Source organism: Aulonocara stuartgranti (assembly GCF_965226115.1).
Source record: "Aulonocara stuartgranti genome assembly, chromosome: 15".
Taxonomy (NCBI): domain Eukaryota; kingdom Metazoa; phylum Chordata; class Actinopteri; order Cichliformes; family Cichlidae; genus Aulonocara; species Aulonocara stuartgranti.
The window spans coordinates 12,377,776-12,398,139 of record NC_138951.1 but is presented as its reverse complement, the minus strand read 5'-3'; the positions used below and the strand labels follow the sequence as shown (position 1 = coordinate 12,398,139).

General features: G+C 41.7%; 2 protein-coding genes and 2 long non-coding RNA genes across 4 annotated transcripts in view; 2 read left to right on the top strand and 2 right to left on the bottom strand.

The window, feature by feature from the left end:
- The window catches only part of LOC309689233 (serine/threonine-protein kinase pim-1-like), a 25,966-nt gene extending 18,401 nt beyond the window's left edge, over positions 1-7,565 (bottom strand). The window contains exon 1 of the mRNA XM_082505514.1: positions 7,385-7,565. Coding sequence (XP_082361640.1) covers positions 7,385-7,524 — 140 coding nt within the window. The 5' untranslated portion in view covers positions 7,525-7,565. The remainder of the gene's footprint in view (positions 1-7,384) is intronic.
- LOC309689230 (uncharacterized protein) lies at positions 344-20,332 on the top strand. The gene is made up of 6 exons (XM_082505510.1): positions 344-736; positions 8,124-8,231; positions 8,467-8,633; positions 8,756-8,954; positions 9,054-9,144; positions 19,098-20,332. The coding sequence occupies exons 1-6, from the start codon at positions 350-352 to the stop codon at positions 19,298-19,300; spliced, it is 1,155 nt and encodes a 384-aa protein (XP_082361636.1). The 5' UTR covers positions 344-349; the 3' UTR covers positions 19,301-20,332.
- LOC309689846 lies at positions 10,433-17,827 on the top strand. Its single transcript, XR_014271528.1, has 3 exons — positions 10,433-10,514; positions 16,494-16,729; positions 17,326-17,827. It is a non-coding gene; the product is annotated as an uncharacterized lncRNA (long non-coding RNA).
- On the bottom strand, positions 17,973-20,364 carry LOC309689240. The gene is made up of 3 exons (XR_014271309.1): positions 20,327-20,364; positions 18,498-18,632; positions 17,973-18,416 (listed from the first exon to the last, which is right to left on the bottom strand). It is a non-coding gene; the product is annotated as an uncharacterized lncRNA (long non-coding RNA).

Below are 20,364 nucleotides of genomic sequence, written 5' to 3'. Positions count from 1 at the left end.
AGAACTAAAGAAATATACGGTAACTCCTTTGTACAGAAATGATTATAGGATTTTAACGATCCATATGTATAACCCTTGGGTTTCGGAAGAGACAATTAAGTACTTCTTAGGAAGGTACGTCACAGTACTACCAGGAGTGCGCAAAATAAAGGATGGCTTAGGACTATGGACCGGAAAAAGACAATTCCGAGTTAAATTAAATGTGGATACGTCTACCGAGGATGGATATTGCCATCCACCCGCGGTATTCTCCATAGGAGCAGATAGGGGTTTCCTAGTGTATGCTGGGCAGCCCCAAGCGTGCAGAAAATGTGGCAGTACCGGACATAATGCGGACAGGTGTGAACAAATGAGGTGCAGGAGTTGCGGGAAGATAGGCCACATAACTAAAGACTGTAAGGAACCTAGAAAATGTCATTTGTGCGATTCAGAGACCCATATGGCAAGAGACTGTACTAGGCCAAGGTCATATTCTGAAGCGGCAGGAAATGAACATTACAGAAAATCGGATGCAGAAGCTGATATCGGAAAAAGAACACAGGAGGCGTCAACGGCTGCCGAAGATCACCTTAACGAGGAGAGAGCTGGGAGCAAGGAAGGCGGAGTAGAGCAGAGGAATAAGGAGGAAGGAACATTACGTGAATCGGACGCCGAGAGAGAGAAACAAGCAGAGGACGGACAGGTGTGGGCAGTAGTAGCGAAGCCGCGGAGAAAATCAGCAAAGAGGCGGAGAAAGGTGAGCTCAGGTGCTTCTCCAGAAGAGACAAAAACGGAAAATAAAGAGGATAGGGAGGAACGGATCGAGCAGGTGGAAAATACGGAGGGACATGTTCTGAGGGGTACACAGACTGAATGCATGCATACCCCCTTAAGTGACTTCACTAGTGATGGGGATACGGGGGAAGAGGCTGAAAGCGAAGAAAAATCGGAAGATTCCTTTATTAAGAACTTATTGGCGCAGGTTAATATGAAGAGTTAAAAATGGGGATACTGAAATAAAACTCCTATGGTTTTGATTTGTTTTGGTTTTGTTTTTGAGACCCCCTTTTTTTTTGTTTTTTGATTTATGTTTTAAGACATGGGAAACTTTCGAATAATAACATTAAATGTAAGGGGACTTAGGAATGCTCGGAAAAGAAAAATGGTTTATGAATTTTTGTTGTATTATAATTTTGATGTCTGCTTGTTGCAGGAAGTACATTTAAAAGATGAGGGGGATGTTGACCTCTTTACGAAGGAATGGAGAGGAGGTGAATCGGTCTGGAGTATAGGGGGAGTACATGGGACTGGGGTAGGAGTGTTATGTGGGAATAAAAGTATACGAATAAAGGACAGTTATACTTTAATACAGGGAAGGGTTATGGTTGTAGATGTGGAAAAAAGTGGGACACAAAACCGTATAATAAATGTGTATGCATATGTGGATCCCAAATTAAGAAGAGAACTTCTTTCAAAAATGGACACTTGTTTTATGACAAGGAAAAATATTTTTGTGGGAGGGGATTTCAACTGTTCACTGGAGAAAATAAAAACTTCGCTCCCTTTTAAGACCTTTATAAAAAAATACGGTTTAATAGATGTAATGGCCACACTACAAGGGAAAAGAGTGGGGTACACATGGAAGAACACAAGAGGGATGGAAAGTAGATTAGATTACATCTTGATAGAGAAAAAGTGTAAAATAAAACAAGGGAAAATAATACCGGTTTTGTTCACAGATCATCAAATGATAGTGGTGGATTTGGAGATAGAAGGAATAGATTATGGAAAAGGATACTGGAAACTGAATAACGAAGTACTTATGGAAAAAGAATATAAGGAAAGGTTTGCAGAGCTCTTCCCTTTATGGGAGGAGATGGAAAGCTTATATATAAATAAACTGGATTGGTGGGAGGATGTAAAAAACAAAATAAAAAAGTTCACGGTGGATTATTGTACGGAAAGGTCCAGCGTAAGGAAAGAGGAATTTCGTATATTGCAAAAAGAAATAGAATATACTTATACACTACAAAATGAAAAAGGAAACAACAAAAACATGGACGAGAAAATGGAAAGTTTAAGATTGAAGCAGGAAGAACTACTTGAAAGGAAGGCAAGGGCTGAAACATATAAGATAAAGCAGGAGGAGTATGAGGAGAACGAGAAATGTTCGGCCTTTTTCTTTAAAAAGATGAAAAGTAAGGAAAAAAAGGGAGTTATAATAAAATTAGAGAAGGATGGGAAAATGATAGAAGGGAAGGAAAATATGCTTAAAACGGCGAAGGAGTATTATGAGGTCTTGTTTAGAAAAGAAAAATTAGAGGGAGAAAAAGGGGATTTTTTCTTAAAGAAAATAAAAAAGAGATTAACGGGAGAAGAAAGCGACAGTTTAGAAGGGGAAGTTACAATAGGGGAGGCATATAAAGTATTAAAAGGAATGAAGGCAAACAAAGTGCCAGGGATAGATGGATTAACAAAGGAATTTTACGAAACTTTTTGGGGAATGGTGGGGATACATTTGTTGGGAGTTTTTAAGGAAATCATGGAGGGAAAGGAGATGACAGAGAGTATGAAGACGGGTGTGGTTTCTATTCTATTCAAGAAAGGTAACCCACAACAACTTGATAATTATAGACCGTTAACTATGCTATGTGTGGATTATAAGATCCTGAGTAGGATATTGGCAAATAGACTCGCGGGAGTAATGATGCAAATAGTGGAGAAGGATCAGACGTGTGGGGTCAGGGGGAGGCAAATGTCTTGGAACGTGCAACTACACAGAGACATACTCACATACGTTAGAGATAGAAATTTGCCAGCACTATGTGTGAGCCTAGATCAACAAAAGGCCTTTGATAGGGTAGATTATGATTTTTTGTGGAGGGTAATGCAGTATATGGGCTTGGGAGAGAAATTTAAAAAATGGGTAAAAAATTTATACAACGGCATAAGTCTGAAAATAAAAGTAAATGGATTCCTTACAGAAAAAGTGTATCAAACAAAGGGTTTGAGGCAAGGATGTCCATTATCTGTTGTTCTTTATGTACTGTATGTTGAACCTTTGGCTTGCGCAATAAGGGAAAGCCAGAGAGTAAAAGGGATTCCGATGCCGCGGGGGGAAGTTTTAAAGATATCGCAGTATGCGGACGATACAGTATTATATCTGGCAGATGATGATAGTTTAAAGGGTGCGATAGAAATTTTAGATATTTATGAAAAAGCGACTGGATCAAAGATAAATAAAGAGAAGTCGATGTATAAATATTTGGGGACATGGGAGAGTAGAAGAGATAATATCTGTGATTTTACTTTGTGCCAAGGCCCAATGAATATTTTAGGAATCACCTTTGGAAATAAGGAAGGAGATGAGCTTAGCAATTGGAAAAAAAGGTTAAGTGCGGTAGAAAAGAAGCTGGGCCTTTGGAAAGCAAGGAAATTAACAATTACGGGGAAGGTTCTGATTATAAAGAGTGAGGTGGTGCCGAAGTTATTACATCTGGCCTATGTGTTTCCAATGCCTCAGATCTACAGAGCGCAAATAACCAGAGCGATATTTAAATTTATTTGGGGGGGTTATGAGTATGTCAAAAGAACGCAAATGTATCAAGAAATTGAAGATGGTGGGAAAGGGGTACCAAATGTCCCTTTGAAGTTAGATACAATGTTTTATGCAAATGTATGCAAGCTATTGAAACAGAACTATGTCCATAAATGTCAAATATTGTTATGGTTTTGGTTAGCGATTCCATACCGTTTTTTGATAGGGTGGGAAAATAAGGGACCAAAGGCGGAAACTAGACCAAAATATTTTCAGAGGATGCTGGGATGGGGAAAGAAACATGCTGAATGTAAAGAGGTGGATACCGTACTAAACCATAAACTTTTATATAAGAAAATGGTATGGAAAGCTAATTATAACCAGGTACCGGTGAGTCCAGAAGTGTGGAAATGTGCACAGGATAAGACCTTTAAAAATGGTTTGAAGGATTTTAATTGGATGCATTTACACAAAAGGTTACCCGTGAGGATCATCATGTATGCACATAACTTGGGAAAACAGAAAAAGTGTCCGAGGGACAACTGCGTAGAAGAGGAAACAATAGAACACGTACTTTGGGGATGCGAATACGCAAAAAAGGTATGGGAAAGGGTAAAGGGGAAGTATAAAGGTTTGGGCACGGTGACTTATGAAGAGATTACCCTTTTCAGGGCTAATAGCATAGAAAAATTGAGATACAAAATACGTTGTATGTTGTTAACAATTGTAAAAATGAAATTGTGGAAGGCAAGACAGAGTTGTATAACGGGAGGATATAAAGAGGGGGAAATAGGTACGACTAAAGCTGTAGAGAGGGAATTTGAAAAGACATACTGGCATGAACTACAAAAATGGGGAATAGACACGATCAAGGATAGATGGAAAGATTTCCCTTCCTTCTTTACTGCGAAGGCACCTAAAAAGTGGTGGTAGGTAAAGAGTAAGGAAGGGAGAAAGGGAAAAGGAGCAATGAAAAGCAATAAGTTATATGAATATGTTACATGAAAATGATTGGTTTGCGATGAATGAATGTGGGAAAGAAATGAAATGTAAATATGTCTTTGTAATGGAAATGGAAAAAGTTTTTTGAATTGTTGTGGAAAGAAAATAAAAGAAGTAAAAAAAAAAAAAAAAATCTGTTCTTATCAGTTTAATATCTGATACGTCCCCTACCCGGGGACCATATATTAAATTGTTTTTTGGAGCAGGGAGATGGAATAGGGGCTTGCTCCGTCCACTCCACGCATCGACCTGGTATTGCAGTATTTCTAGGAACGGTGCACCCCCTGAAGCTGTGAAAAACAAATGTCATTTGACTCAACAGTTTGTGCAAAGAAATTTCTTATACGCTAGATATATGCGTGCGTCTGCATATCTGGACATTGTCTTCGTGTAATCTTCCAAGGTTAGTCAGACTGAAATCTTGCGACTTAATATTTGTGAATGACTTACATTTAACTATTACCAGAATTACTAAATCCTGCCACTTGGACTGACACGTGGCTGGACACACACTTTCTATGGGAAATCAAAAAAATATGTCGTTTTGAACTGCAGTTACACTATTCTGGCTCCAATCCTGCAGTTACCTCTGTTGTCCACTAGAGACCAATAGAAGTCTTTAAAAACCGGAGGCTGCCATCTACAAGGACTCATGTTGATTATAGGTTTAACTCTTCTCTTTCTCTACATACTGCAGCTTTCTGTCCTCTGTGGCTGTAAATTACATCGTTTGAAAAAAAAGTAAACCACACAATTTTTTCTTGGCTTTTTAGCTAAAATCACCTGTATTGTCTGTTGTTTCCATTTGTGGATGGTTAATAGTGCAGACGATTGTTTTTCTGTTTTCAGGATTACATGAAAACATTTTGGAACAGATCATTTTTGTATATAATAAATCTTAGGATAGTATTGGTTTTGATGATTTATAAAACAGCTGTGTGCCGTAGCCCTGGTAGTGTGGATCCTTAGTGTGTAAAGAGTAGATACCTCATGTAATATGTGTGAATGAAAATCCATGGACTTTATAAGAGTCCTCCATTTATGGCTATGATCCTAACAAACAAGATTAATACGTTTCTTTCTCCTACCAATCTTCCTGTTTCCTAAAGGAACACGCATGCACAATATATATGCACCAGGATGCAGTGGCGTGTCTAGAAAATTTTTGTTGGGGGGGGCCAGGTAGGGGCACAGATTTGGAGAAGGGTGGCAGATGTAATTGGCAGATAATGTTAAAAACAATTCTACCAACCGTTCACCATAATTCAATAACCCTGTAAACCTAATAACCGTAACCTTATTAGAATGAGATTTTAACCACTACGGTGCAAAGTGTTTAGATACTGTGTTGATTAAGTACAAGAGATACAATCAGTCAGTGTTTATTCAGCATTCAAGGACATCAATATTTGCATAGTATTTTTACTGACATGTAGTGCACATGTGTTTTGGGCAAAAACATTTTTGAATATTAAAATACGAACATTTTTAACATACAATTGGCAAATTAGCCAATTCCAATGCAAAACCAATGCCTGTTAAAAAAAAAAAAGAAGATAATCTTCTCACAAACTGGTGTTTGATTTTGAAACAGGAAAAAAGTGGAGAAACAACTGAAAAGACTAACATTTGAATAAAACCTGAAAGCAAGTAAATACTTTATATGCTGCCTTACTTTGGTAATATTGAGAACAACACTGGCTGATGATGAAATGCAGTCAGCTGGCATGGTGACACTGCCAGTATTAACCTGCAGGGCTGGACTGGGACAAAAAATTGGGCATTTTCACTACAGATTGGCCCACCAGGTATTAAAGCCATAAAGCCTTTGAATGAAAACAAATGCTGTTGTGACAGTGATGTACAGTCTTTTTGGTATATGTATGATTTCCATACATTTTACGTCAGATAAAAACTTTCTTCACAAGATTCAGATAATTATTTAATAAAAGCTAGATATTTTAAATGAGAATAAAAAAGAAAAGTATTTCTTTGTGCCCACCTTTCCCTGTTAATGCCCTACCTGGCCCCCTGGCAACACTTTGCTAGACCCGCCCCTGCACAGTTACCAGCTGTCAGCTACATAAAAAAAGGATCCTGGTGTTATTTATCTATCAGAAACAGTTCATAACTTCAACTCATTCCTGTCACCTAAAAGGTAAACCTGTTTCTCCATCACCTGTTCAGCTCTGATGATTCAGTAAGGACATCTCCTGGTTTCATCTTCATGTTTCCCTCTCACCACATATCCAAACCGACATCATGACCAGCAGCTTTACAGCTTTACAGCTGTGGCTCCAGCAAACATTCTAACTAAATAAATTCTAACAACAGCTGATCAAGCTTAAACGTGCTGCTGCTGTTTAGCGCGACATCTGCTGGTTTCCTCTTTCTGGCTCAAAGTGGGTGATAAACAAACAAGAGAGACGATCAGCTGATCATTGATCAGTTTCATGATTGAAGTAGCAACAGGAGAGAGAGGAGAGATAATGAGAGGAGAAGAGGCAGCTGTGCAGCGTAAAGACAGAATAACTCCAGTTTTGTGTCTTTTTCCATCCTAGCTGAAGTCCGGGACAAACTGCGTCTCTTCTCAGCTCAATACCAAACGCGTAATATTTTCTCTGAATGAGGGACCATTCCATTTTTTAAGGAGCTGTTGGCAACTCTACTAACTAACCTTATGAATAAAATAAAGTTCACTATCAGTAACATCATAGCAACCGAACATCTGTATAAACTTGTCATGCTAGCTCACACAGTATGAGGTATTGTAACTGACTGTAAAAAGTCAGCACAACGAAAATAAACTCCACCTAAACTTGGTTTATATCTGACCCAGATAGACTGCAGGTCATAACTTCTTACCTGAAGTTCAGTTCACCTGACACTCGGACTGGTGGCCGCCTCGGGGCTCTCCTCCTGCTTCCCCTTCCCTCATCCACCTGCTGGCCTCTGTGGAAGCCCTGCCATAGCCACCACCAAACAACTGAGTTATTTTTACACATCGACCTGCATCTTATAACTCATAACTCTTATGTTAAGTGGGGGAACTTGCACAATCGGTGGCTAACTAAATACTTTTTTGCCCCACTGTACACTCACTGGCCAAATTTTTGTTAGATACACCTGTTGAGCTGCTCATTAGGTCAAATACCTAATCAGCCTATCACATAGCAGCAGCTCAGTGCATTTAGGCATGTATACATTAATAAGATGACCTGCTGAAGGTCAAAGGGGATTTAAATGACTTTGAACATGCATTGTTGTTTGTGTCGGACAGGCTTGTCTGAGTATTTCAGAAACTGTACAACCATCTAACCGGTTTATAGAAAATGGTCTGAAATGGAGGAAATCTCCTGTGAGCAGCACTTCTCTGGGAAAAAATCACTTGTTGGTGCCAAAGATCAAAAGCGGAATGAGCAGATTACTTACAGCTGTAAGGAAAGCAACATGAACTCAAATACCCACTTACTTCAACCAAGTTATCAAGAAGAGCACCGCTGAAAGCACAATACGTTGAACCTCGAAGCTGATGGCCTAGTGTCACCTGCTGGATAGAGGTGAAAACACAAAGCAAACAATGTCTCTTTCATCTGTTTCACAGCATGCACGGGAACTGGAAACTCGCCGAAGGGAGGCAGAGGAGAGAGAGCGGAGGAAGCAGAGGGAGGTGCAGCTGGAACTGGAAAGACAGCTGAAAGAGGCTGTGATGGTAAAAAAAAAAGTTTTCCACTTGACACCAATTATGTACAGAGTCTTTTCTCCTTGACTTTGATCTTTGAGAACTCCAGCAAAATGTTGACTGTCATTATAAAATTCACACCTAGTCTTTAATGATTTGGAAAAATGGTTATGACAGTCCAGGAAAAGGTAATTCAGGAATAGGTCAGTTTATACCGCTCTGTTGGTGCATCTGTTTATGTAGCTGTGTGTGTGTGTGTGCATAGATAAAAGACAGCATGCAGGCTGAGATGCAGGTGAAGGAAAAGGAGGCTGAACAACAGAAGAAGAGGATCAGGGAGCTGGAGCTGACACAGCAGCAGCTGGAAGTTGCCCTTAATATGGAGATCCAGGCTCGGCTGGAGGAGGAGAGGGCCAGACTGGAGCTTGAGCGGTAACAATGGATTTCTAACTCTTATTATGGCCCTTTATTATTTTATTTGTGATGGAGATCTGAGATATCCATGAGAAGTATTAACATTTTCAGTTGCTTCTTCCCTTTTTCCCCTCCTTCAGGTTGCTGCAGGCTGAAGATGAAAAGAGGAAACATTTCCAGCTCCTCCAGGAGCAGCAACGTACAATGCAAAACCTCAGCCCCATACAGGAGCTGTCAGATGGCAGTCCCGATGAGGACACCCCCTCAGCCCTCAACTCTGCCTCTCAGGAGCTCCAGGATCTGCAGGCATCTCGCCAAAGAAGTCACCAGCATCTGGAGGTGAACAAGTTTGTTTTGACTGGCTTTGTGAGCAGCATCTTATTTAGTGCTCTTCTAAAACAACACTGATGAAGATGCCTGCATGATTTTTGTTTCCAGGAGGTTCAGGAGAGGCTGAGGAATGCCAGTCAACAGGTACGGCACTGGAACATCCAGCTGAACCGACTGATGACCCCCATTACTCCTGCAGGTGCGGTATTCACTTTGCCTCTTTGCAGCACAGACTTCTGGAACAGAGTGTTAGTATAGTTAATAACAGTGTAGACCAGGGGTGTCAAACTCAAATACACAGTGGGCCAAAATTCAAGACTGGATCAAAGTCGCGGGCTAACTTTAATATTTATTGAAATATATTTATTCCTCCAGATATAAGAATGAATCTTTTCTTATGGACTCAAACACATTTTGCTGAAAAACTGAATATGGAACAAGCAAAGCTTAATACTAAACAATATATATTAGCTGTATAATACCAGTAGGCCAGCTCTAATAGTAATTTGGTATGGCTTCGCGGGCCAAATGTAATTAGGTTGCGGGCCAAATTTGGCCAGAGTTTGACACCTATGGTGTAGACCATATAATCTGTCAGATAATTGCATTAAAATGCTACAAAAGGCACCTACCCCCAAACATGTCAAGAGATTCATTCAGTGACTTGAATGAAAGAATCTGACTCACCTCAAGTTAATTAAAATTAAAAATAAATCTTATTATGATTTAAACACGGAAATCTTAAAACGAAAAATAACCGCATGCACAGTTGTTACAGGCTGCAAACATGTTTTATACTGCTTTGAAGTCTGGGACAGCATCATAAGAGGCATAACTGATCTCACCATAGTCCCATGAAGACTCAAGATGAGTGTTTTCACGACTGCCATCTTGGTGTTTTGAAATCAGGCATGATGAATGAAGGGAAGAACTGTCTGTTAAGGTTCTCAGTCGTTCAGGTCATCGTAGTCTAAGGAGCTTGGAAAGAAAAGCATCTGGACTTCTTTAAGTTTCTTGAAGAGCATTTCACCTCTCATTCAAGAAGCTTCTTCAGTTCTCTGAAGAAATTCTGAACTGAAGAAGCTTCTCAGATGAGAAGTGAAACATCTTCAAGAAACTTAAAGAAGTCCAGATGCTTTTCTTTCCAAGCTCCTTAGACTGTAGTTAAACTTCACACACTGGACTTGTCAGTCACACATCCTTCGCCAGTAGGCATTCCCAGAATGATCTTTCCCCTTCTGACGCTTAGAATGACCAAATATGTGCAAAATGGACAATTCCACATGCCACCATGTCAGTCTTTTATTAAATATGACATGAAACAAATGACTGAGCCATTAAATTTGTCACAAAGGTGTTCACCTAATTCCAGGCAAATGGAATAGACTTCTATGGGACCATAAGTCTTTTTGCACTTTGACATTTGTTTTACTTTTCAGATCTGTAACCTATAACTTTTATACACAGCAAATTCAAAAGTGTTAAATGTTTTGGTGTTAATAGTCTTCTTGCAAAAGTTGAGTTAATTTTACTCTAAGCAGAGTCACATTCTTTTAATGTAACTCTGAGGTGTGTTACGGCCGCTGGCCTCAGGTGGCCCCGCCTTCCTCCATGGAAGCTACAGTGCTCCTGGACTCACGGGGGATTGGCTGGCCCGGACATATGCCCGCCCCAACTTCATGCGGATCCGAGCCTGTCAGACTACGCACACCATTGGCTGCCGCAGGAGCCTGGAGTACGACGGACAAGCGACACAGCTGTCTGCAGTTATGACAAGTGACACAGCTGACTGCAGTTAACTGATAGTATAAAAGGCTGAGGAGTCTTCATTCGTCGAGGGACTTGTTGATTTGAACAGACTGTACAGAGAGTCCCTCCCTTTTGCCTTTTGCCTTTGTTTTGTGTTGCCTCCTGCGAGACGTTTAGTAGAGCAGTGCTCTACTGGTGTTATTAATCGTGGTGTTTGCTTAAAGTTTCTCTGCTGCCTAGTGAGTTGTTTCACTAACGGATTTCAGTTGTGTTAATAAACCTTATGTTTGTCGTCCTACCTAACTCCTTGGTCTCTGGGCTCGTTTATGTTACGTCCGCTGCCGCCTAGCAGAGCCGGGCCGTAACATAAGTGGGGGCTCGTCCGGGATCCCTCATAGGGGGTCTTTGTTCCTGGGAGTGGGGGTCAAAAAAAAAAGAGAAATTGAGTTGGCTAAAGATTAAGCACTATGTCAGCTGCGTTTTGTTTGCAGCACTTTATAGCTGCCCCGTCTCTAGGGATTATTAATAGCTGTCGCAAAAATGATTTGCTGCAAATTGTGGATCACTTTCAGTTGCAGGTTTCAAAAACTCTCCGTAAGAGTGAAATAAAAGCCTTAGTGGTGGACAAGTTGGTGGGAGCTGGTGTGCTTCAAGCGCCTGTTTTGCCTGTGGTCTCTGGTGTGCCAAGCCAAGCTGCCGTAGTTGAAGGGGGCCAAAATGGTTCCAGTGGGGATGGTGAGGGGGATGAGCGGGGAAAAACGCCGCGCACGCTTCCTCGCTATGATCCACTCTCTTCTGGGAGTTCCGAAGGGAGAGAAGGAGCTCGGCTGAAGGTGCGGCTGGCACGTCTCCAGATGGAGGCTGAGGAGAAGGCTCAGAACCGGCGGGTTCAGCTTGAAATAAGGAGGCTGGAAATAGAGGCAGACAAGGCCGTTAGGCTCCGACAGCTTGAGCTGGAGTCACAGTCTCAAGCCTCATCTGCCTCTGCTGTCCATTCCGTTCCCACCTCCACGTCCACTTCTGCTTTTAAAATTGATAAGTGCATTTCTTTAGTGCCCACTTTTAGAGAAACTGAGGTGGATACATACTTTGCAGCATTTGAACGTATCGCTGGTGCGCTGCAGTGGCCTAGCGAGATTTGGCCTCTTTTGCTACAGTGCAAACTGTCCGGCAAAGCTCAAGAGGTGGTGGCTGCTCTTTCTTTAAAGGACAGTTTAGATTACTCGTGTGTTAAAGCAGCTGTCTTGAAGGCCTATGAGGTAGTTCCAGAGGCCTATAGGCAGAGGTTTCGCCAGCAAAAGAGATTGCTGTCGCAGACTTATGTGGAGTTTGCAAGAGAAAAGGGGGTTCTCTTTGATAAGTGGTGTGTTGCGTCAAAAGCGACTGACTATGACGCTCTGCGCGAACTAGTTTTGTTAGAGGACTTTAAGAAATGCATTCCTGAGCGTATTGTGCTGTATTTGAATGAACAGAAAGTGACGTCACTCACATCTGCTGCTGTTCTTGCTGATGAGTTTGTACTCACTCACAAAGCCTCATTTACTGATAGTGAGAAGCCACGGGTTAGCCCTGTGCAGCAGCGCCACACAGCTAAAGAGTCTGGGTCCAGGGAACACCGTGAATGTTTTTACTGTCATAAAACCGGACATGTGATTGCTGACTGTTTAGCATTAAAACGCAAAACATCACATGCTCAGCCACCCAAAGGGGTGGGTTTTGTAAAAGCTGAGACCCGTCACGAGGACCATGAGTGTGGTGGTAGGGTGCCTGACCCCTGTTACGAACCATTCATTTTTGATGGCTTAGTATCGCTAACAGACAATCCATCCGAGTTAAAACCTGTGCGTATTTTAAGGGACACTGGAGGTTCTCAAACTGTCATCCTCTCAAGTGTATTACCATTTTCTGCTAAAAGTGAATGTGGTTTTAATTCTGTTCTGCGGGGGATAGAGATGGGTTACGCTCCTAGACCAGTTCACAGAATTTTTATTAAATCTAGCCTTGCTACAGGATTTTTCCCTGTTGCCGTTTGCCCGGCCTTGCCAATAGAGGGTGTGGCCATGCTGTTGGGCAACGACATCGCAGGAGGGGTAGTGCTCCCTCGTCTGGAGGTTTTAGACAACCCCCTGAATCAGAAAACTTCTGATGTGTCTATGCACCCTGGGCTGTATCCAGCCTGTGCAATTACTCGAGCACAAGCTCGGAAAGATACTGATATTGCCCTCCCTGATTCTGTGTTGATGTCCTCGTTTTCCGGGGAGAATGATGTACCCACTAACAGAAACAATGTTCTGTCACCTCCAGACTCTGTGACGCCCGAGGAGCCTGATCCATTTCCTAAGGACTCTGTACTGCCTTTGACTAGAGATCAGCTGTCAGCAGCTCAATTAGCTGATGAAACAATAAAGAGCTGTTTCAAACGTATGGTAAGTGCTGAGCAAGCCAAAAAGGAGCAACAAGCCTATTTCATAGAACATGATGTTCTAATGCGTCAGTGGTCTCCACCAGGTGCAGAAGGTGCAGATTGGAGTAAGGTCAAGCAGATTGTAGTGCCCTCTGCGTACCGGCAGAAGATCCTGGCCCTTGCCCATGAAAGCCAGTGGTCAGGACACTTGGGCATCACAAAAACATACCAGCTACTATTAAAACATTTCTTTTGGCCTGGTATGAAGCGTGATGTTTCTAAATTTTGCAACAGTTGCCATGTATGTCAGATTGCAGGTAAACCCAATCAGGTCATACCCCCGGCTCCGTTGTGTCCCATTCCTGTAGTGGATCAGCCGTTTGACCATGTCATAGTAGACTGTGTGGGTCCACTACCTAGAACAAAATCAGGAAAGCAATATCTACTCACGATAATGTGTGCCGCTACCCGCTTCCCCGAGGCTGTCCCGTTACATAAAATTACAGCGAGATCTGTCGTTAAGGCGTTGACAACCTTCTTTTCAGTGTTTGGCTTGCCTAAGGTCGTACAAACCGACCAGGGCTCGAACTTTCAGTCTAAGGTATTCAAACAAGCAGTTAGCACTCTGGGTGTTAAGCATATTGTGTCCTCTGCTTACCATCCTGAATCGCAAGGTGCATTAGAGCGGTGGCACCAGACCTTGAAGACGATGCTACGCAAATACTGCCTGGAGAGTGATAAAAGCTGGGACGAGGGTGTTCCATTTGTGTTATTTGCTGCCCGTGACGCCGTTCAGGAGTCACTTGGGTTTAGTCCCTCTGAGCTAGTATTTGGCCATAGGCCACGGGGACCCCTCAAAGCTCTGAAAGAGGCGTTTTTGAGCCCACAAGGGGTTTTCAAAACAAACGTCAGCAGTTATGTAAAACACTTCCGTGAGCGTTTGAATCAAGCCAACGCTCTGGCTAAGCAACACCTTGCCGCGTCACAGGGAAAGATGAAACGCCATTATGATAAGGCTGCTGTTAAAAGAACCTTTCAGGTGGGTGACCAGGTTCTCGTGCTCTTGCCTGTCCCTGGCTCAGCCTTGTCTACTAGGTATAGTGGCCCATTTAAAGTTTGTGAAAAGAGAGGGGAGACAGATTATGTAATTTGCACTCCCGACCGCAGACGCAAAACACGTGTCTGTCACGTAAACATGTTGAAACTGTACCATCCGCGGTCAACACCAAAGCCTGCAGGGCTCTGTGTTCCTATTGTAGCCTCAAGCCACCAGGAGGAAGGAGGGGCGGATGGGGGTGATGGGTTAAAACTATGTTATCCCACCTGTTCTAGACCCCGTTTGTCTAACTCTGAAATGCTAAAAGCATTGCCGGGTTTGCTTGAGCATCTGATATCAGAGCAGCAAGAGGACATAATTGCCTTAATTAGGGAATACACCTGTTTATTCGGGGATGTGCCAACTGCCACTACGGTGCTAGAGCATGACATTGATGTCCAGGGCGCTAAACCCATTAAGCAGCATCCTTATCGAGCCAGCCCCCATAAGCGCGTGCTCATGAAACAGGAGGCTGACTATCTGCTGCAACATGGTTTAGCGAAGCCCAGTCAAAGCCCCTGGAGCTCGCCTTGTATAGTGGAGTCTAAGCCAGATGGCTCGCCCCGTTTTATTACAGACTTCCGGAAGGTGAACTCTGTGACTGTGGCTGACTCACATCCTCTCCCAAGGGTTGAGGATTGTGTAGACAGTATTGGGACTGCTCAGTATGTCTCCAAGTTAGATCTTCTTAAGGGTTACTGGCAGGTCCCTTTAACTGAACGTGCCTCTAACATCGCTGCCTTTGTTACACCCGATGATTTTTTACAGTACACAGTCATGGCTTTCGGCATGTGTAACGCTCCTGCCACCTTCCAGAGGCTAGTAAATAAAGTCCTCCGTGGTCTGTCCAACTGCAGTGCCTACCTAGATGATCTAGTAGTTTACACTGAAACATGGCAAGATCATTTGGAAACGTTACAACAGGTATTTCACCGTTTGGCACAAGCTACCCTAACTCTCAACTTAGCTAAGTGTGAGTTTGCCAAAGCTACTGTGACGTACTTAGGCAGGGAGGTGGGACGTGGACAGGTCCGGCCCATAGATGCCAAAGTGGAAGTGATTAAACAGTTTCCCACGCCTACCACCAGGCGTGAGTTACGTCGGTTTCTAGGGATGGTGGGCTACTACAGGAACTTTTGTAAGAATTTCTCCTCTGTAGTAAAGCCATTGACTGACCTGCTCAGCCCAAAGGTTGAGTTTAGCTGGTCGAGTGAGTGTCAGGATGCTTTTGAGAGTGCAAAAGCCCTCCTCTGCCATTCTCCTGTGTTAGCTGCACCTGATTTGACGCGACCATTCAAACTCGAGGTTGATGCCAGTGCTGTCGGGGCTGGGGCAGTGCTGTTGCAAGAAGACTTGTTGGGTTTGAACCACCCCGTTTGTTACTTTTCCCGCAAGTTCAATAAAAATCAGTTAAACTACTCCACCATTGAAAAGGAGACCCTGGCTTTGTTGTTGGCTCTTCAGCACTTTCACGTGTACCTGGGGTCCAGCATGTTACCTCTTGTTGTGTACACAGACCACAACCCACTTGTGTTCCTGGCGCGTATGTTTAATCACAACCAGCGCCTTATGCGCTGGGCTCTGTTGTTGCAGGAATACAACTTAAGTATCCACCACAAAAAGGGGACTGAAAATGTTTTAGCTGACGGTCTGTCCCGTTTGTAAACATGTTTTACTGCTTTTGTCTTTTGTTGTTGTTTATGCTCTGTAACGTTGGCTTCAGCCCAACATAGTTGGTATTTTAAGGGGAGGGGTGTTACGGCCGCTGGCCTCAGGTGGCCCCGCCTTCCTCCATGGAAGCTACAGTGCTCCTGGACTCACGGGGGATTGGCTGGCCCGGACATATGCCCGCCCCAACTTCATGCGGATCCGAGCCTGTCAGACTACGCACACCATTGGCTGCCGCAGGAGCCTGGAGTACGACGGACAAGCGACACAGCTGTCTGCAGTTATGACAAGTGACACAGCTGACTGCAGTTAACTGATAGTATAAAAGGCTGAGGAGTCTTCATTCGTCGAGGGACTTGTTGATTTGAACAGACTGTACAGAGAGTCCCTCCCTTTTGCCTTTTGCCTGTGTTTTGTGTTGCCTCCTGCGAGACGTTTAGTAGAGCAGTGCTCTACTGGTGTTATTAATCGTGGTGTTTGCTTAAAGTTTCTCTGCTGCCTAGTGAGTTGTTTCACTAACGGATTTCAGTTGTGTTAATAAACCTTATGTTTGTCGTCCTACCTAACTCCTTGGTCTCTGGGCTCGTTTATGTTACGTCCGCTGCCGCCTAGCAGAGCCGGGCCGTAACAGGTGTAAAATGATAGTAGTTAAAATCGAGTGTTAAAAATGAGTGTTTCTATGTCAAATCTGGAGGTGTTACAATGGAAACATTAACTCTTGACCTCTTAACTCTGAACTCCTAGAGGGGCTATGACACCAACAGAGTAAATTCACAGACTCCGCCCCCAGCACGGCTTCAATCGAAGCTGAAGTGAAGCCGTTTCAGAACATTTTGCTCTACATATTCGAGTTGTTTGCCATGCTTGGTAAGTCATTTTTTCAAATATTGTTTCAATTATTATTATGAGCTTTTACTTCTGTGGCTCTTTGGAGTTGAGACAAAGCTGTGTGGAAGGCAGTAGCCATGTTGCTCGGTGATAGCATAATATTCTGTTTTAGCTAGCTGAAAGGTATTGTTTGCGGGCAAATACCACAGCCTTGAAAAAAAGCTTGCATGTGAATTTTCAGTCAAACTTTTGGTCAAATACACCTAAAACAATGTCTAGAATGTGAAATGTTGGTATAATGGTGCTACTTGAAGCCTGAAAACGATCGCCCATAAAAAAAAACGAGCAAACAGCAGTAGCAGACGTCCTGACTGGATTCTACGGTAGCATAGATCCCTCCAGAGTTTTGTGCACACGGTTTGGGTAAAAATGAAAAAGGTTGAGGTTTTACATTTAGTTCAGTATTACCTGTTGCCTGTGTCTTTGTCTTTTGGGAAAATACTTTACACAAGTAATGTCTCAAAGAGGATTTCTTTTTTTTTTTTTTTTTTTTTTTTTTACTGTGCTGCAATTGTTTACTGGATTATTTGTGCCGTTAATTAGTGTCAACTAATTTTTATTCAATCTCCACACAGGATATGCTTGTGAAGATGGAATATGAGGGAGAGCAGAAGTGCGTTGAAGTTCCACAAAGGGATGAATGAAGGACATGCATATTGTATTGAAGAAATAAGTGATGAGAATGCTGTTATTTGCATTTACCATGTCAGACCTTTTGATAAACAAAATTCTAATGAAAGTGAGAACATGTATACTGTTACATCTTTCAGAAAATGTTTTGATATTGTGGTGCACAGTTCAGAATAAATGTTTTTCAAAAACCATTGCATCTTTTTAGTAAATGTTTATTTCCAAAAGAAATTTCTAGAAGTTCAGAACAGTAAAATTCCTGCTTTTTAGAATGAATTAGAAGATAACTCTTACGTAGTTAAACTAAAATACTCTTTGAGAGTTAATATATAAACTCTTAACACCCAGTGTTAAATTATCAACTCCAGACAGATTTGGTGTTTAACACTAAATCAGAGTTAACGTACCAACTCTCCAAAAAGAGTTAAATTAACACTCTCTGGTGTGGACCCATATAGACACTTTAATAGTGTTGAAATCAAATCCGACAGTGTTAATTTGGACATGCTGGATTTGCTGTGTACTGTATGTGTTTTGATCATAGGAGTCTACGGGAACTTACTTACTTTTAGCACGTTTAGCAGTTGATGTTGGCTTCTTTTTTCAGTACTGGAGCTTCCTGCTCATTGAAGACTTTTCTAAAAGGAAATGCTTAATCCAAAATGGCGTTTTAAGGGCTTGGATTAATGTCAATTTCAGCAAATATTCTTTCTTATGTTAAAAGAACATGGATCTCTGTCAGTGATAACTTCTGACTTTATAACTCAAATTTTAAGAGAGAGCTTCACTGCTAAGCTCTCATCTGTGTGGGTGTCACGGTTCGCTTGAGGACTCACACGCAGGACTCAGAGGCACAGTCTGTATTTATTACAGTTCCACCAGGTGTATATACAAACAGTGCAGGGGATAGTGCTATATACAAAGCGGTGACAGGGAAAAGGCTCTGGGGAAATCCAGGTAGGGAAAAGACACTTGCTCCTCTTCTGACTCTCTCTCCAAACACCGCTCGGGGGATGCAGAGTCGGGTCCAGGGGATCTATGTACAGAAGGAAACACACGTTAGAGGTTTTGCACAGGGAAGCAAAAGAGAACTTGCTCAGAGCCGGGCTGCACTGACGCGAGTCACACACAACGATCCAGTGATGAGTAGAAGCCACTCCCTGGCTTAAATGCTGGCTGCACTGATGAGGCCCAGGTGTTTCCTCCTCAGAGGGGCGTGGGCCGAGGGCGTGAACCCACCATGAGTTCCGCCCTGGCGAGAGAGAGAGAGAGAACACTACTAGTCAGCGGCCTGCTGATCCCATGGCCGTGACAGTGGGGTTCAAATCCCTTATTCAGATTAAGATTTTATGTGACATTACATTGGCAAAAATTAAATTTACTTGAATAATGTGAGTATTGGAGTAAGTACTTGAGTAGTTTTTGAATAACTTTAATTTTGTAATGTGCATATTTTATGAATAATGATGTTTCAATACTTTAATCTACTGAATAAGTAAGAATTAGACTTAATAATCTTTTTACTTTAAAAAGGGAAATTGTGTACAATCTTTTATTCTCCAAAATGCACATAATAAAAATGTTTTGGGGAATGTATATGCTTTTATAAAAACCAATTGCTTCTTACTTGATGCATGCTATAACTTTCAGCAAAACTGAACTAAAATTTGTTAACAAGCTTACCAAATAAGAAATGTTTTGTGAATTTTCTTTGCAGAGCGACTGGAAAGCCGGCTGTTATCAAAGCCCACATGCCCTAAAAAGGAGGACGCGCTGGCCAGTAATGAGTTCATCACTAAGTTTAAGATAAGAGTTGATCAGAATAGAGGCGATGATGAAAGTCTGGAGCATCAGTTGGAGGCTGCCAACCTGTCTGATGAATCGTTCGAGGCCCAGACAGAAGTCAACGGACAAATATGATCACAGACATTTTAAAAACGCGAGTTGAGAGTTAAGGGGGAAAATATTGTAATAAGTATATATTTGAATTGCACACTAAGATATAAAGTGATGGCAGCGAGCACAGTGTTGCAGGATTTAATTAAAAACACATCTGACTAAGACCAACTGAAATTTAGAGTTGTGTATAATAAAGTTTATTCATGATTAATAAAACAAATCTGTAATAATTTTCTTTCTCTTTTGTCCATCTGAATCTCGCTACAGCTTAAATAAAAGAAAAGAATGTGTTTTGAATATATTAAACTATTCTCTCTTTTTCTTTCTTTCTTTTTTTCTTGGTGGGTTTTCTTTTGCAATCAAACGCAACATTATACAATTATATAGTATAGTAAGAAATATCCTTTAACTTAATTTAGTATTTGTTTTTTCATTTTTGTTTTTATTGTTTCCCCTTCAGTTTTGTGCTCATAACATGTTCTAATCTGACATATTATGCAGTAAATTATTTTTGCAATAACTTAACAGGCCATTGTGGGAGCCAACATTCACTTATCAAAGACATATTTGTATATTCTGTGGGCTGCTTTATGGTTGTGTCATTTAGAAACATAAGCCACAACAGACTTCCACTGGAGAGTACTTAAAAATGTATTTTTATGTAAAGATATTTTAATAACTACTATATTAAGGGAGAACCTATTGTTACATGGATTAATTGTACAAACTGTAGAGAAATAAGTTTAAGCGTGCAACTTTTTATTCATTTTTAACTGTATTAATGTTTTTATGTTAATACAGCCGCCTCATATCTGTTTCCTCAGTGTTTTTTAAACCATGTACTCCATCTATGAGTAAGAACATGAATAAATTCCTTTCCAAATTTGTAGTTCTTTTTTCCAACACACAGATGAAGGTATTCTTTTGCACCAAGGCGTTAAAGAAATGCTAAGAAAAAATGAAAATACTACGTTGCAACCTGTGTGTGTGTGTGTGTGTTTATATATCTGTATCTATATAGATATAGATATATATGTGTATTCGTACCCTTTTTTCATCATCTAGTTTCCTGTGCCAGATCTTCT